General features: G+C 33.9%; 1 protein-coding gene across 1 annotated transcript; it reads right to left on the reverse strand.

The window, feature by feature from the left end:
• Positions 1 to 1,754: 1,754 nt before the first annotated feature.
• Positions 1,755 to 12,407, reverse strand: LOC132547777 (kanadaptin-like). The gene is made up of 12 exons (XM_060211576.1): positions 11,634 to 12,407; positions 10,753 to 10,930; positions 10,296 to 10,439; positions 9,789 to 9,852; positions 8,926 to 9,068; positions 8,280 to 8,440; positions 7,659 to 7,728; positions 6,956 to 7,148; positions 5,754 to 5,856; positions 5,137 to 5,574; positions 3,890 to 3,983; positions 1,755 to 2,381 (listed from the first exon to the last, which is right to left on the reverse strand). Exons 1-12 carry the CDS (start codon positions 12,405 to 12,407, stop codon positions 2,332 to 2,334), a joined length of 2,412 nt encoding a protein of 803 aa, XP_060067559.1. The 3' UTR covers positions 1,755 to 2,331.
• Between the last annotated feature and the right edge of the window lie 5,080 nt (positions 12,408 to 17,487).

Below are 17,487 nucleotides of genomic sequence, written 5' to 3' on the forward strand. Positions count from 1 at the left end.
AGGCAATTACACACGCTGAAAGTTATCTGTTAATGGAACACGCGCATGAATATAATGAAAAATAATTCTACTTCCTGTACGAGTTGTGTCCCTTGAAATCGTTTCTAAGGTGGCAACACAGTAATGATGAATGGTGATCCACATATATAAGATGATTTTTTTTGTCCAACAAATACACGTGTACTGTAGGTGACTTTCGGATGCACTACATACGCTTAACAAAATTTTGTTGTTTTATACTTTGTACATTGGTAGTTAATACTTATACATCAAATATCAAAAATTCCTATTTCGGAGAAAATATTTTCATCCAAGAAAAAATGCATTGTGAATATGAAATCTGGCTATGTATCTGATGTACAATGTATGAAATAAAGTTGATATAAATGAATACTAAGTATTGTTTTTTAAAGTCAATTATAATATATTAAATCAAGAGATCAATAGGACCTGTATCAGCCACATGGTCTTAAACTGCTTCATTCAAGATTAAAGGAAAAGGAATTCTAGAAGTTTATGTCTATTTCACCATTTAGTCCCAACCTTCTGCCCCCAGGAGGTTAGCTAAACCACTATTAATATAAGATTTCATTTTTAGTCACCGAAGGTTGCTTCAGACCAAAATAGTTCAGAATCCTGGCCTGCCTGCAGAAAACAAATTTTAAAGAATTTCCCAATCTGTCTTATATATAACAGCTAGGTCACATATACTATCTGACCTATATGTAACTTGAAATGTATTAATAAGATAAATAATGCTGATTTATGTTTATGAGGATTTCTTCATCTAATATATCAATAAATGAATCCAGTAATTATGAATATTGTAGTCTTGTGACAGTCAAATGTCTGCTATGCAGGAACCTTATTCTTTGTGTTAATTAAATCACCATTGGTACCTATTTATGTAAATTATGATATGTTTATTTATATAAATTTACTTTTTTCTCATGTTTTCTTTCTCCCTTTAAATAAAAAAAAAACTATTCAAAGATACAATTTGTGAAGATTGTTATGATACATCAATCTGTATCATAAATATGCTCTCACAAACTGGTTTTCAGATTACACAAAATAAGTATGCAAGCAATATAATAAATGAGGTGTTTGATGGTAATTAATCTCAGAAGTGTAAGGGTCTGGTCCTAATCTAATCACAAAGTATAAAAAGGACAACAGCTTCTGTTAATGCTCTCCTGACAAATTTTGGTTGAAAAGAAGAGATCAAAAGGGCATGTGTTGTTCACTTGTAACCTTGAATTGAACACATTTACCCCTGTGACCTTAAACAGAAGGTCATCTTCTGGCCAAATATGGTATCTTGGATCTTTTATTTAAAAAGTCTGACATTTGAACAATCTGATTCAAGTATGTTTCTTACCAAATATTACGACATCATACCTTTTTGTTACTGAAAAGAAATTGCTTGAAATCTTAAACACGTTTGACTCTGTGACCTTGAAAATTGGTAAAGATCATTCATTAAATTTAAGTCAAAATCTACAAGTTCTTCATCTCGCATGTTAATGGCTTTATATCTTAATCCTGGGTTGTTTATAGAATAGAATGAAGGACTGACGACATGGTGCTGTTGTATGCACTCACTTGTCCTTTAGGCAGATGAAAAAAAATAAAATGCTTCTAAATTCTGATGCTAGGATGGGTATCCATGAAGATATAAAACTCATCAAAATCTAATTGTAAGGAGCTTATGTTCTATCCTGTATAAGATAAACACAACAACAAAAACAACATATTGTGATCAAATGGTTTTATTGTATAATTGGCCAGGATTCAATCAAATTGGTGATACATACAATTGCTTTCATTCACCTGTTGACAACTTCCCACTCATAAACACCTGTAACGGACACAGAAATATGACATAGGATTGATGCAATACTCCATACGAAAAAAAAGATGAAATTACTGATGAATTTTAACATAGAAATTATTGCAAAATATATAGACCTGATCCTCTAAAATTTACAGCTTAATGAAGGCAAAATACATATAAACAATGCACTACTTTGCCTAAAATTATCTTTCAATTAGTCTCTAAATAACTCTGGTTAAATCATTCTCACTGATTGAAACTTGATAATGTCCTGTTCATATTGTATGGAAACCATACACTCTGCCAGAGAATTCCACCATTTCTGTAGTGTAGGATAGAGTCAACATATTACACTACACTTGATCAAATATGATGTCATTTAGTTCCTAAGGTAATCACAATTTGTATGTTACCACAGTAACCCTTCACAAGCTCCATCATTTTTATACAGGCCAATGGGAAATTAGTTTGTAATCCATGCCATGAAGACCCGTTTAATACCCAAACTTGTCATTAAGATGTGTTTTGCCATCTCCTGATTGGTCTAAAAAGAAAAGTTAATATCACTAATAAACAAATGATGAAAGGTACATGTACAATCAACAATATACACATTATTTGAGGTAACACCATCTAAATACACAATATCCAAGGTAGCACCATCCATATACAAAATATCCAAGGTAACACCATCAATATACAAAAGATCCAAGGTAACACCATCAATATACAAAAGATCCAAGGTAACACCATCAATATACAAAAGACCCAAGGTAACACCATCAATATACAAAAGACCCAAGGTAACACCATCAATATACAAAAGATCCAAGGTTATCATCATCAATATACAAAAGACCCAAGGTAACACCATCAATATACAAAAGACCCAAGGTTATCATCATCAATATACAAAAGATCCAAGGTAACACCATCAATATACAAAAGACCCAAGGTAACACCATCAATATACAAAAGACCCAAGGTAACACCATCAATATACAAAAGACCCAAGGTTATCATCATCAATATACAAAAGATCCAAGGTAACACCATCAATATACAGAAGACCCAAGGTAACACCATCAATATACAAAAGACCCAAGGTAACACCATCAATATACAGAAGACCCAAGGTAACACCATCAATATACAAAAGACCCAAGGTTATCATCATCAATATATAAAAGATCAAAGGTAACACCATCAACATGCAAAAGATCTAAGGTAACTAACACCATCAACATACAAAAGATCCAAGGCAACACCATCAATATACAAAAGATCCAAGGTATCACCATCAATATACAAAAGATCAAAGGTAACACCATCAATATACAAATAATATGATATAGTACCAACAGGTTCTAAGAATTAAATCCAGTTAATATAAACTTGCCAGCTCTAATACAGGTATTTACATCTTTTTCCTATACAGAATGGTGACAACTACATAGAATATTAACTGATATGAATGTTTCACACAGGCAAATCACTTAAAATGCTATGTTTAATATACATAATTACTTGTTACTGTATCATCTTATGACTGTCAAAGAATTATTTTGTCCAAAAGCCTTTTCATAGATTTTACTTCAGTGAAAATAAGTCAAGGTCATTTGTTTCAAAACTTTTGTACAGAATGATATAAAATATAAATCAGAAAGACAAAAAATAACTTCAATTCTTCCGGAGAAGTCATTTAACTGTGAAACAAATCGGGTGGTGTTATACTGTAATCTTGACTATATCTTTATAAACTGCTATCACTTATGTTAGTACATGTATGTTTAACTTGACAAATACTTGTATTAGTACACAAGGTCCTTCGGTAATTACTTGTGCATTTTGACAATTTAAAAGTAATTTCACTTTTAAAAATTTCTTAGCACTCAAAACCAGCAAGTCAAGGTAACCAAACTTTGTAAAGAAAAGGTTGACACAACAAACAGATATCATGATGGTCACACAACAGAGTAAACACAATTCCCTTTCTTGGCTTGGAGAACAACATAATACAACTGATATAATATGTAGATATCTGATACTTACTTGATGGTGGCACCCACACTGCATAGTCAGGGTCTGTACTGTCATATGTTCCTCCTACTTGGTCAAGATCCGGTTTTCTTTTCTTACTTTTCCTCTAAAGTAAAACATTAATATCAAACTGTCTGTTTGCTAACACATAGAATATATATACCAGTGTCTATCAGTAGTAACCTGCTGAGTAACACTATCAATGTAATACCATCCATTACACAATTTTCTGTTATCACACTTGTGTAATATGATCTATAAATAAGTGAGCTTTGACTGAATGAATATTTTTATGGCATCATGTGTATTGTGACATCACCAAAGAAGGAAACATGGAGTGACAAAATCAACAATTTAGTTTTTGATTCAGTTTAATAAAATGCTTTTTTTCCCAAATGTTTGCAAAAGTACTGAAGCTTTATGATAAAAAATGTTATATTCCTTTCCATTCGATATCAGATTATGAAATTGAATTTTAAAATTTTTACCGAACCTAATTAAAAATTCTAAGAAAGTTGATTAATCTCATATGTATGCAAACCTACATACCCCAATCCTCTATTTATCAACAACATGGTCATAATTAATCGTGTATGAATGAAACCTACATACCTCAACACTTCTAAAGAACTCTTAACATACAATGATAATGTACCCTAATAGCTTGTGCCCTCTTTCCTCTCATCTTCCTTTTTTCATTACAATTAAAATACACACTGTACAGGATATACAAAGAATACTGTCCATTCTTATATAGTACAATCATATTTAGGACTGTATTTAAACAGGAAATTATCTTTTCAATGTCTATGATAGGGATCGAACCATGGACTTCTGGCTTACTAGACAAATTTTCTACTGATTGAGCTACAGAGAAATAATTTCTGAATGGATACTCATTATAGAAAATATCTAGTACTTTACCAGGGGTGACTTATATCTGCTATCTTTAGAAAAGAATGGAAACAATAATTTAATTACACAGCTCCGAATGATGGCTAAGATGTTTCGAAATATACATGTACATTATGAAATAGAGACAGACCGTTGTATGTGCTGGTCATGACGTGATAAAATGTAAAACTAAAATAGTCCAGCACTTTTTCTGAAATATTCTCTAACATGCTAACAGTGTGCTACCAGCATGAACTCTCTTTCTACTTGCTACTTGTCAGGTTCCAAACATGGAGGTGTACTTATGCAATAGATTATTTTACACCTAAAAGAGAATGACCCATTAACTGTAGAGATATACTTACATCTGTTGATTCTGTTTTGTGTTGACGTTTTACTTGTGGTGTCTGCAGATCAGTGACCTCACTTTCCTTCACTCTTTGTGATACATCACTGATTTCATCCGTTGTGTTTACATTGTTGTGTGTGCGACTGAGAACAGTTCCACACATAGAGGTCTGTACACTCTCTGTCACATCCTTGTCATCCTCTAACATCTCAGGACGGGCAGCTCTCTGTTGTTTGGGTTGTGACCCATCAGATCTGTCTGAATCCTTCACCTCACTAGATTTGTTCACAGTCACTATCACTGATTTGGCAGCACTTAAACCTTGTTTTACATCAGAATCTTGGATTTTAGTATTTAACTCATCTTTTGAAATAGCTTTTTCATCTTCTTCTTCTTCCTCTTCCTCCTCTTCCATATCTTTCATTTTGTTATTGTCAAACCTCATAGGAATGTTCTGTGTGAAATTAAACAAGGTACATGGTCAGTAGTTTTCTATTTTAATTTTATCAATTTCATCTTCTTGCCATTTTCAATTTTTGTTCCAAAGTGTTCCAGAATATTGCCATCAGATAAAAGAAGCTTAAAGAAGTAGTTGGTACTGTCTCTCAGGAGTTACCAATCACAAAAACTTACCACTGGTGCTGAAGTCTTTTTATTGACTTTTTGCAGACTTTTTATCTTTCCAAAAGCTGGAAGTCCTTTCACATCAGCCTTCTTAGTAAGAGAGGGATCTGGTCTAAAAAAGATTTAAAGAAATCAATGTTTTACTTTCGTCATCCTTTTATCTAAGTTGACTTGGCCATAAAAATTGCCATTAAATAAAACCTATACACTGATTAACTAACCAGCATAAACCCAGGTCAACATACAAAGTCTGACTCAAAGTCAGGCGATGGGCTTATTACCAGAAAATGCATTTAATTCTAGTGAAGAGTACTTGAAATGGGTAGGTATGTTACCAGGTATGGTCAGTCTTATTGCCATATAATCATGATATCTAAATGTTTGTCTAAATCTGATCCAATATTGGTGGGAAACCCTATCTTGTTCTTTCAGAGAATAGAAATAAATTGTGTTGTAAGCTTTACTATTTCCAGTGATCAGTGGAAAACCCTATCTTGTTCTTTCAGAGAATAGAAATAAATTCCTGTGTTGTAAGCTTTACTATTTCCAGTGATCAGTGGGAAACCCTATCTTGTTCTTTCAGAGAATAGAAATAAATTCCTGTGTTGTAAGCTTTACTATTTCCAGTTATTTCTTTCAGTAAAAAAAAAGTTCCCTGGTCAAATTTACAGTCTTCAACAGTTCAACATTTTGCATGTGTTTTACTAGTCAAGCATTCACATGACAAAGACAGAGAAAACATACACAAATAATGATATGTTATACAACATTTTTCAAGAGCAACAGTGACATAGTAAAACTGGTCATGTATAGTGTTTAGTACACATGCACATGTTTCAGGAAATATCTGATGGAATGGAATTTGCTGTTTTAAGTTTTATCAAATTTATTTTATTTTCTTAACCTAAATTTGGGAAGTGAAGAAGTACTGATCATCTTTATGCCACTTCAAGGTCCTCTGGTGACAAAATGCACATCTTTAGGGTCACATCGGGCAGTCAATGAAGTAATGATGATAACTGGTTTGACAGGTTGCATGCCTTTTTTAACTTGGGATGTCCATACTTGTTTCCAAGCAAGGCTTGAACTAAAATGTCTACAATTTCCTTAAATACATTGACGAAAGAATATTGTTATCGTATTGTTAGCTATATGTGATCTGGTCATGACCTAGACATTAGGCACACTATGAACAAGACCTCTAGTTGTACCTTTTTAGTTCAGGCAGCATGGCAGGTTTAGCTATGTTGACAAGTTTGCGTGTTTTCTGTTCCTCTTGTTTCAGCTCCATGAGTTGACGTTTCAACTTCATCTTGGTCTTGGTGTCCATCATGCCGGATTTAATGGCAGACATGTATGCATCAAGGGCATCCACCTCCCCTTCTGTCATGGCCGCAGCTGCTTCTACAAGAAAAAGTTTAATTTTCAGCGAAAAGAAACCAGATTAACAAGAACAGGTAAGATTCCTAAGCATCAGTATAATAAGGTTGTTTCTCTATTGTGACGACTGAATTAGTTCACTATGTACCACCCTAAAAATAAAAGAACCACAGAGTGAATGAGAAATTAATTACTGTTCCTCTTTCTCTTGTGAGGCAGACCAAAAATATCCCTACTCTACAATCACATTTTAAGGAGGAAACTTTAATTTTTTTTCTGATTTCATTAAATAGTATTCTTGCTCTTCCCTGCAGTCTAAAATCATGTCATGCAAAAAAGAGGGAGACCTGTCTAACTCATTAAATACCATGAAGTAACTACCTTGTAATATAACTTATTGTGTTTGGTTTACTTGCCAGAATTGACTAGCAGTCCCTTTTTCTCCTTTACCATAATCTTACTAATCTTGGTAAAACAATTTTTCATTGCTCTCTGTAGACTGTCTTAGTGATAATGGGAGGGAAAATGATTTACCTGCTTTTGCCTTGTCCAGTTTTGTCTCTATTTCTTGTATTTCTTGTACAATGTTTTGATGCTTTTCTATCTGTAAATACATGACTTAAAGCTCAACTACACTGTACATTACTAAATAGAAAAAAAATTAAATATGATAAACATTTTATAAAGGAAATGCCTACAACAAATGAAAATATGAAAAAAGGATGAAAATTTAAAGTATAATCATACATGTTTCAATGCCATTGTCATCATATACACTGTATTGAAATAATTAGATTCATTCTTCATTAAGATACAGAAGTGTTCATTTTTTCATAAAAGAGTATTTCATTTATTCATTTTTTAAACTATTATTATAAACAATTTTTATAATACTACTAATGTTATTCATAAGATAAGTAAAATTGTGTATTTAGGGTGTAAAATACCCTGATAGTTAAGGTTTAAGCAATAGGTGATGAGAAAATGTATCCCCTAAACTACATTACCTTTCACTTCTTTTGGTTGATGGAAAAACTTGCAATATTCAGTTAAAACAGTAGATACTTTATTTAAATATAAATGTCATTAATTTAGCAAAATATTAAGTTACAAGTTTAAATAACTCTACAATGAGAGATGTCAGTTGCTTCATACCAGCATGTCATAGGTCTGTGTTGCTTCCTCACTCTTGCCTGCCTTGTTCATTCTCTGTTTCCGTTTCTTCTCTATGTCTCCAGTACGGTCAAGATATATATCATCATCACTGTCGTAGTAGTCATCATCAGCCCAATTCTTCTTTTTCTTTTTCCTACTTTCTGTAAATTAAGTAAATCTTACACAAGTTTGAAATCTAACTGTGGTATCAGACAAACATTTTAATTTACCTTGACACACCCTTATATACCAACACACTGACGTTATACAGATTACAAAATACAGCTGTACATGTACATCAGAAACAGTATATACACACCAAATAACAATGACTATACAAACAGACATATATGTTTTACATATTACAAAGCATAAATTACATTACATTATGTGACATAAACCATAACTGATTTTATTATCTCAGCAAGAACATCAAACAATGGATAACATTATTACCATGTTAACAAGTAATTGGAGATTTATACTGTGGACACACAGACAGAAACACAAAGTAATTACTTTGCATTCACCTTCTACTTTAATTGGAGGTACGATGCAATAATGAAACATGATAATTTTATCTGAAGCTATCACACAATGCCAGTACGTCCTGGCAGTTCATTCATGCAGAACATATATAACTTACCATGTTTTGAAGCCCTGAGAAGGCCCTGTCTGTCCAGCATTCTGCAAGCCTCCAAAGCACATTGCACCACAGCATCCTTCTTTTTACCTGACACAACTGCCTCTGCAACCATTGGCTCTCCTGCTGCTGTATCCACTGGCAACCTTAAGTAAAAGAAAACATAATGTTAGCAAAGTGATAAATTAATGTTAGTCATTATTTCACAAAACAGCATAATATACCTTTGTATCTTCATTTCAAAATTGATGCTGAAGGTACAAAATCATTCTACTTCCAAACATGAACAGTTCAGGGACATTTTTGTTGTTACATTAATTTCTCCAGTCAACATACAGGTTCATATGTATGTTTTTTTTATCACAACCTACATACATAAGAATCTCTTTTGCAACAACTGACATAACTGGTTCAAGCACTTTGTCATTTTCCACAAATTTCAAACAGGTATAGGCCCTTGTCCTTAAACTTACAGCAGTAATTTTAGATATTTGAGTCCTTGATTTATGCTTTCCAGCTGGACTTCCCTAAATTTTGAGGACCCACATGCACTATACCTTTTGGTAATGGGACTCATCAAAATTTTGGAAATGATGTTCTGGACTAGCTTGCAAAATTCCTACACAAAGTGCTGTACAGGTATATGTCCTTTTACAGCACAAAATTAATTTCAGTTCAGTAAATCAAATTATGACAAATTGACTGTTACAGGAAACATGATATATCTTGGCTGTAAATTTCAGAGCAGGGACATACAATGGAATTACAGTCATTTGCTGAATCACACAAGATTTTGGAATAATCAAAGTTTTCATTGGAAAGATTTCAATAAAATGTCACTTTTCATTTCATTTTACATTACTTACTCCACAGTACACTTGTATTTCCCCTTTCCAGCCTCCACCACTTCATATTCAGGTTCTTCACAACCTGTGAACCCAGTACAAACACGATATCAATACAGTGCTAGATTTGTTTTCCATTACTGAATAAAGTATGTAGTAATGTCAAAGTATTTAGATGGTTTATAATCAACAGACTTAACCACCTTTCATACAGCTCCAATGATCTATCACTTTTTTAGATTTGGTTACAAACTGTATAAGATACCTAGAGTACATGAGGTCTAATGGATTAACACTACATGTTCTAATACTGGAGCTACTAATCTCTATCTGTTTACAAAGAGATAGGTATGCTGAACAATGTTGTGTTTTATCATCAAAGAATATTTATACTGATACCAATATTTCCTCAATGCTGAAGTAAGTTGGATACATACACTATTCGAAGTATTCAGAACTTTTTCATGACCTTCTTTATCAAAAGTAAAATTACATGATTGCGTTCATTCCTACACTGAAACTATTTACCTTCTCTTTCAAAGTATCCCTTCAGAGCTTTCTTTGGGTCATTAATATAGAGTGCTTCACTTTCTGGAGTAAGGATATTCAGAGCATGTTCCATTACACTTTCTCCTTTTTCTCCCTCATCTTCTTCGTCAGCAGCATCATCACCTGTTTCACAAATTTATGGTTGTATATTGTAGTATTCATTTTACTGAATATACAACTAATCTTACAAAAAGCAAAGAGATAATCAATTAATATTAATCTATGCAGAATACATCTTATAAATCTATATGATGTATATGCAATGAAGAAGATTCTGAGGAGCAGACACTCACTATTATAGTAAACTGTTCTAGATAACACATGTCCATTTATCCTTTATTTGCCCTGCACTATCTCTGTGGTTTGTACAGGTTTACATGGATAAAGAGAGATCATGAAAGATAATTCAGATATGAAAGAATAAATCAACAGTTACCCATGCCCCAAGAACATCCCCTAGCTTCCTCTATTCTTTTCAATTCCTCTAGTTTCCGTTCCTCAGCAGCTATCTCTGCCTGGCGTAGTATCTCTGCTTCTTTTTTCTGTCTGTCTCGCTGTTCCTTCATCTCTGTAGGTGTCAAGTCTGATTCTTCTTCTGTGTCTTCATCTGGACCCTAAGGGAACACATTTATTCATTGGACATTTCATATCATCAATACATGGAAGGAAAGAAGTTATTCAAATCATTTATTGTTTGTTAACATCTCAAATATTACCTGATATTCATAACTACATTCAATTCCAAATATAAAGAATATTGTATCTAGACATTAAAAAGCTGAGTAAGTTTCACTTTACGGCATATTTTTTTTATAAATTATTCCAATTAACTCATAAATTTTTTTTCATGGAAATGAGCTTCCTTTCTCACTGGTTGACAAAATGGCTATGGTCTGGATATGGTCAGTATTAAGCATACTAGCTATATTCCCAGCTAGCTAGGCTAGAAGTGAAAGAGACACTGGCATAAATAGATTCAATCAGAGAATATCTGTGAAGAGATGGGGCTTCAATGAATTCACAGCTCAGCGAACTAACAATAAAAAAAAAAGCTAATAACATTAGATAAGCCTTCCTGCATTGCACATGTTGGTCCCTGGTTCTCCTGATTAAGGATGAGCAAGTAAAAATGTCCTTCATCTAGAACATTCAATATATGAGGATGCATATAAACATTATATAGCTACAACTTTCATTAAACAGTTATGACTTTTCAGCATGTCAAAATCAGATATCAATCTAAAGCTTTATTCTAATGTATGATATCAATTGTGTTTAAAACAGTCTCTGTCATCTGTATAATTATTTCTTACGTACTTGTAAAATATGAAGACGTGTACTTCCTCCGAATTTTACCATGTGACCAACACGTATTCTGTAATATTTATTGGGGTAAGTCTTGTGCTTGTTTATCCATGTTCCATGCGTACTGTCAAGATCATAAAGATACCATCCCTTCTCCCGTCCTTCCTCTGTGTTCTTACAGTATTGTATGACAGCGTGGTACCGCGATAGTGATGGGTGATCCATTGTAACATCACAGCTAGGTAGTCTACCAAAAACGTAATATGGCTTCTCAAGGTCGATGGTAGACACTATTGTGCCATTCTTGAGGACATCGAATGAATACTTCTCCCCTGGCAGGCCACTCCACCCAGGCTCTTTATACGGAATAACCACTTGTGTTTGCTTTAGTTGTTCTGCTGGAGAAAGTGTACTTTTCTTTGAAGTAGATTGGTTTTTAGATCTGTCATTACTAATCTCTTCCAAATGTTTTTCATTTGTCAGTTTAGTTGTTTTACTTGATGATTCTTTGTAAATGTTCTTTTCATCACATTTGACATTGTCTTCTTTAGGATCAGCGGTAGTAACTTTATCAGTGTTATCAATTGGTGTTTTCGTGGTGTCATGTTTACTTTGAGGTATTACAGGTAATCCTGGCACTTTAAAAGAATCTTGGATGTTTTGCGTCTCATTAGAAAGTGTTTTAAAATCTATTTTCACTTCTGGACCAACTGCTTTCAGCTCAGGTTTGCTGTTATCACATACATTACTGTTGTCCATCTCATCCAGTTTGTTTTTGTCCGCCATGCTGGTTGATGTACTTCCGGTTCACCCAGGTCAAACTGTACAAACCCATTGTTGAGAGGCCGTAATAGTGCATGTAAAACCCGAAACGCCCGGCGAAATCCAATGATGTTTGTTATGATAAGAGAAATAAGTCGTTTGATTTTTCATATATGCACTTTTATGTCCCATTGCAAATTAACAAGCAATTTGTAGTTTCCGGATAAAGAGCTATAATCTTATAACTGCCAAATATCCGACGACATATAGCGTTACGTTGCATTTGTTTGAGGATCCAATGATGTCCAAGCATGGAACATCTTTACAGAAATAAAGGGGGTGGGGTAAACCAAATGAAATAAATGCACAAATCATTAAACTTAAAATCGTTTGCGAGTTTATCTGATCAGCTAAACAAATGACCTATAGGCTTTATATTTTCAACGGTTAGAATTGCTGCATAAAAATAAAACTACGAGAAACTTACACCGAGTTCTGTAATACTCCAAAACAGATTTGCAATTATTTCAGATGTCTTTTTAATGAATGTTTACATGTTTGACCTTACTGAATTGAATGTGAGTCGAGGTAATTCATTTTGACAAACTTTATATCCTTTTACCCCAGCATATTACTGATCTCGTAGTACTGTTCTAGGCCTCGTGGTAATTGAGCAGTGCTTTGATAACCCTTGTGACCTTGAGAAATGTTCGTTTGAATTCTTAGCCCATTTGATTTCACGCTACTGGTCAATGATCGTGTTCTTAGTCTTCTTTGTTACGGAGAACAATTCGTTGAAAATGTTACCCAATGAAATGCATGTCAATTTTAACACCTGCAAGTCATGACTACTTTGTACCTGTACTTCATTCTGTTCTCTTACTTGGTTTTTCGTCTCTTAGTCTTTCCTTTGTTTCTCCAAATTCTTGGTTGACTTTGCTTGCCCAATCTGGGTATACACATGTTTCCATGATGCTAATGGGCGTGGTTATATTTTTGAGTCTTGCCTTGTTCGTCTGTGACAATGGTTTTACGTCTGGTGTATGGTGTGGTGCGATCGTAAGATGAGGTATTGGTCCGCGTGCATCTTATTCCTCCAGACCAATACCTTAATAGCACCCTCATCTTTCTTTACAAAAAGGGTGTCAAGGAATGGCATAGTGCCACTGATTTCTCCCTCAACGGTGAATTTAATGCTGTTGGTGGTGTCTACTGTGTTGATCCTCGCAGTAAAATCCTTCTATGACCTTTCCTCGACTATTTTCAGTATGTCATCAACATATCGTTTCCACAAACTAGGCTTGCATTTTAAGGGAGACGAGATTAGAGCCTCTTTCTCCAATCTCAATGAATAATTTGGCTACAATTGGACACCCTGAGCTGCCCATTGCTGTGCCAAACCGTTACTGAAAGATGGTATCTCGGAGCGCAAAGTCTGTTGTTTATACAAGTGAATCTATGACATGGAGATCGGTGTTCTGTCGTCACGACCAGTCCTGCCTTAAGCAACTCAGAATGATACCAGTGCTTTGTTGGTGATTGTGTTGGTGAAAAGAGACACTAAATGTATATCGTGTGAAAGTCACTCCTATGTTCATTTTGTGGACATACTTTCTGCTTAGTCATTCGAAATTTTGGCATAATATTCTGATTTCCCCTCCAGGAATCCAAGAACGCCTGCTACTGACCTGGAGACATTGTAACCAATGGAGTCAGTATAGTCCATTACTATCCGTTATAGGTTTCTTCCTTTGTGGACCTGGGGTCAGCAGTACATCCTAGGGATGGTAGAATGTGGTATGGTATTAAATTCAAACATTTTATTGACAATACATCAATGGGATTGGGCACAAGTTCTTGCCACCTACTAGGCTCTCTCCTATTATTACAATACACAAACACCAATAATAATACGATTTAAAACAATTTCAAACCTATATTAGTACCCATCATCATTTATCAACACTCCGATCGTAAAAAAGGAAAGAAGACGAGAGCAAAAGCGGATAGATAAGAAGCGGAAGTTCTGTTTGCCTGTGTTATCCACTAACTAATTTCCAACATTTTGTGGATTTGATAGTGAAAGCACGGCCAGTATGATATCGAATAAATTTGGAATATGAGCTCGAAATCTCCTCCCTGAAGTATATTGACACTGGCTGGATGCCAATACCTAATAGAGAATTAGACAAAGCTACTCTTGAATTCAAAAATTGCGAATAAATGAGAAAACAAAATTATACGCATCTCGTTACCGTAACAGCAATGGTAAAAAATCACATTGAAAACCACTGCACAAGTATCTAATTCGTGCTAACAGAATTGTTAGGTATTTGTTACCAGCATTTAGATATGAAGATAGAACAGGTGTGTACGTTATTCTCATATTGAATTCCGATGACGAACAACCCATTTTTACAGAATTATCGAGTTTATTCCACACGGTTATTGTACCAGCGATATATTATTTTTTAGAATACATCTAATATACATCTTGGCAGTTGGTACTTATCTTTGTTACGGAACTCACACTGAAGGTAATCTGGCACTTGACTATTTAAATCTTATGGAAAAAGGAAGAGCAAACTTCTGACGTCTAGACCTTAGAGGAAGCCAGCTAGTTTCAAGGTGTAGTACCCATTAGAGGCCACAGATGAGAGAGCATTCTTACGTGTAGGGGCTTCTATTTAGGATCTTTCCGCGGCGTTTGATAGTTCATCAGAATAACCATCCCAGATACAGGAGGCATATTCAGTAGTAGGTCTAATGAAAGACATGTATATGGTATTAATAGTTTCTTTATTAACTTTATATTTCTTTTGTTTTAAAGCGGTTATTTTACATTGTTCTGTTTTGATAACATTCTAAACGTGATCACATCATTTACATTAGTTACTGAGAAAGACACCAAGATGGTAATGACAGTCAGGGAAAGATTTGGTTTTATATCATGAGGTCGGGAAGAGAAGAGAATAAATAGCTTTCGTGTTTGAAGGATGGGACAGTTAACAAGTTCGTGGTTTATTTACTATTTGAAAATTACTACATGTATTGTTATGATACAATGTCTGCAACATTATACTACATATATTGTTACAATACATTGTTTACAACATTATACTACATGTATTGTTATAATACAATGTTTACAACATTATACTACATGTATTGTTATGATACAATATTTGTAACATTTGAGAATATTTGAAAAGAAATACATATTACTTATTAACCAAGAGGCCCAAAGGGCTTGTATTGCTACAGGTACTGTATGTTTTGGCAAACATCCATACAATGGACTTCCTGACCAAATATCATGACCCAAGGCCTTTTTGGTTATCAGAAGATGTTATTTAAGGGTTTATCCATGACCTTGAATATAATGTCAAAGTAATATCTTTTCTCAAACTTTGTTGCCCTTCACCCAAGAAACATTTTAACAAACATCATGATCCCTGGACTTTTGGTTAATCGGAATAAGTCGTTTAAAAAATCAACACATTGGACCAAAGTGACCTTGAATAAAGGTCAATGTATTTTTTTTTTGCTGCAAACGGTGTAGGGCTTTATCTAAGGAACGATATTTTTCATAAATTGCGTCTCTTTTCAAATATTCTCAATAACTTGACAAAAATCATTATGGAAAAAATCATTTAATTTCCAATTTCTAAGTTAATATATTTCCCCCACGATATTTTTCATAAATTGCGCCCTTTTTTCATTATCTGCATGATTTTTTTCTATTTTTTTTTTTTTAAATTCTCATTACCGCCAGCTTGATTGAAAGTTGATGCATTCTGTATAATCCCTTACCATGATATTGTATCCGAGTTGGCAAATGTGGACTTTCTTTGCCCAGCCATTATTTTTCCATCCCCGCAAATGTATTTGTAGAAATAAAAATATCTATTTTGAAGTTACGCGCGTAATGACATCGGAACCTTTCTTACCTGTTCACTGGTATAGTGCTATCCGGAACTCCTCTCCCAAAAAGTCGGAGTGACCGCCCTTGAAATGGCATGTTACTTCCGTCAAAGATAATTACATAGACGATAAAATCTCCGGTTATTGAGATGTTAATCTCATGTACGTATTGTGAATTTCTCGTTGCCTGTAATGTTATGCACCAAATAAAAGGTAAATATACACACTACCTACGGATACATATTGTTTTACAAGGAACTTATCATAACTACTTTTTTTGAGCCAGTTTCCAAGCGAGGGGTCGATTTTTTTAAAATCTGGAGTTGCTTGCCTTGTGTATTTTTAATGACCGTGGACCTCGGATTTGTCAACCGGCACATAAACTTGAATTCTGCTGATATTTCGTTTAAATAACGTCAGTCATAGTGCTAAAACAAAAATCAATGTTTAAAAAATAATATCCTGGTCTCGAGTGCCTGTGGTTTACACATCATAAATAACTTATGAGGCGTTAAGTGGAAATCGAGGAAATTTTTTTTAAAGATCTAATAATGTCCGTATTTTCAATGTCTATTTAGACTCGTGATAAATACAGATATCAGATAAGGAAGATTTTTTAAAATTATAAACTTATTTATCCTTTTTATCAATGTTATCAGATATTTTAAATTTGCGTTCTGTTTCTACAGAAATGAGGGAGTATGTGAAAGTAGTCGGCATTATTAGAATGTACGCACGCTTTTACACATGGATTGAAATGAGAAATAATATTACAGTACTAGCTTTGGTAGAGACATTAACGTCACTACTAGGTATTTTTTTTTTTATTGAAATATGTTCAATCTTTTTCATAAAAAGAAACTGTTTTTCTTGGTGTAAAAAGAACAAGACAATGAAAGGAAGCGATTCGTTCTTACAAGCTTAATATTTTATTTGACATCAAGTGGTCTAGAAGTAAAGAAATTATAGAGTTTTTCATTTTTTATTTAAGGGGTGAACAGTATAAGCCAATGATCAGAATAATATTGTCAGCTTTGGATACAATGATTTAGGCTCTGTTCTTGAACAATATTGTCTGGTGAAGACCTATCGTCGAAGAAACACCATTCCCATGAATCTTGTAACAGTTCTCAAGTAACAGTTCTCAAATGATCAACAACTTTGATGATGATGATGATGA

Source organism: Ylistrum balloti, unplaced genomic scaffold (genome assembly GCF_031769215.1).
Source record: "Ylistrum balloti isolate Yb309-2 unplaced genomic scaffold, AGI_CSIRO_Ybal_v1 Utg369978, whole genome shotgun sequence".
In the NCBI taxonomy this organism is placed as follows: domain Eukaryota; kingdom Metazoa; phylum Mollusca; class Bivalvia; order Pectinida; family Pectinidae; genus Ylistrum; species Ylistrum balloti.

Coding starts and splice junctions, on each gene's coding strand:
- LOC132547777 (XM_060211576.1), bottom strand. CDS start 12,407: ATGGCGGACAAAAACAAACTGGATGAGATGGACAACAGTAATGTATGT. Junction 10,440..10,752: donor GGGATGTTCTTGGGGCATGG/GTAACTGTTGAT, acceptor TTTGTGAAACAG/GTGATGATGCTGCTGACGAA. Junction 7,729..8,279: donor CACAGACCTATGACATGCTG/GTATGAAGCAAC, acceptor ATGTATTTACAG/ATAGAAAAGCATCAAAACAT.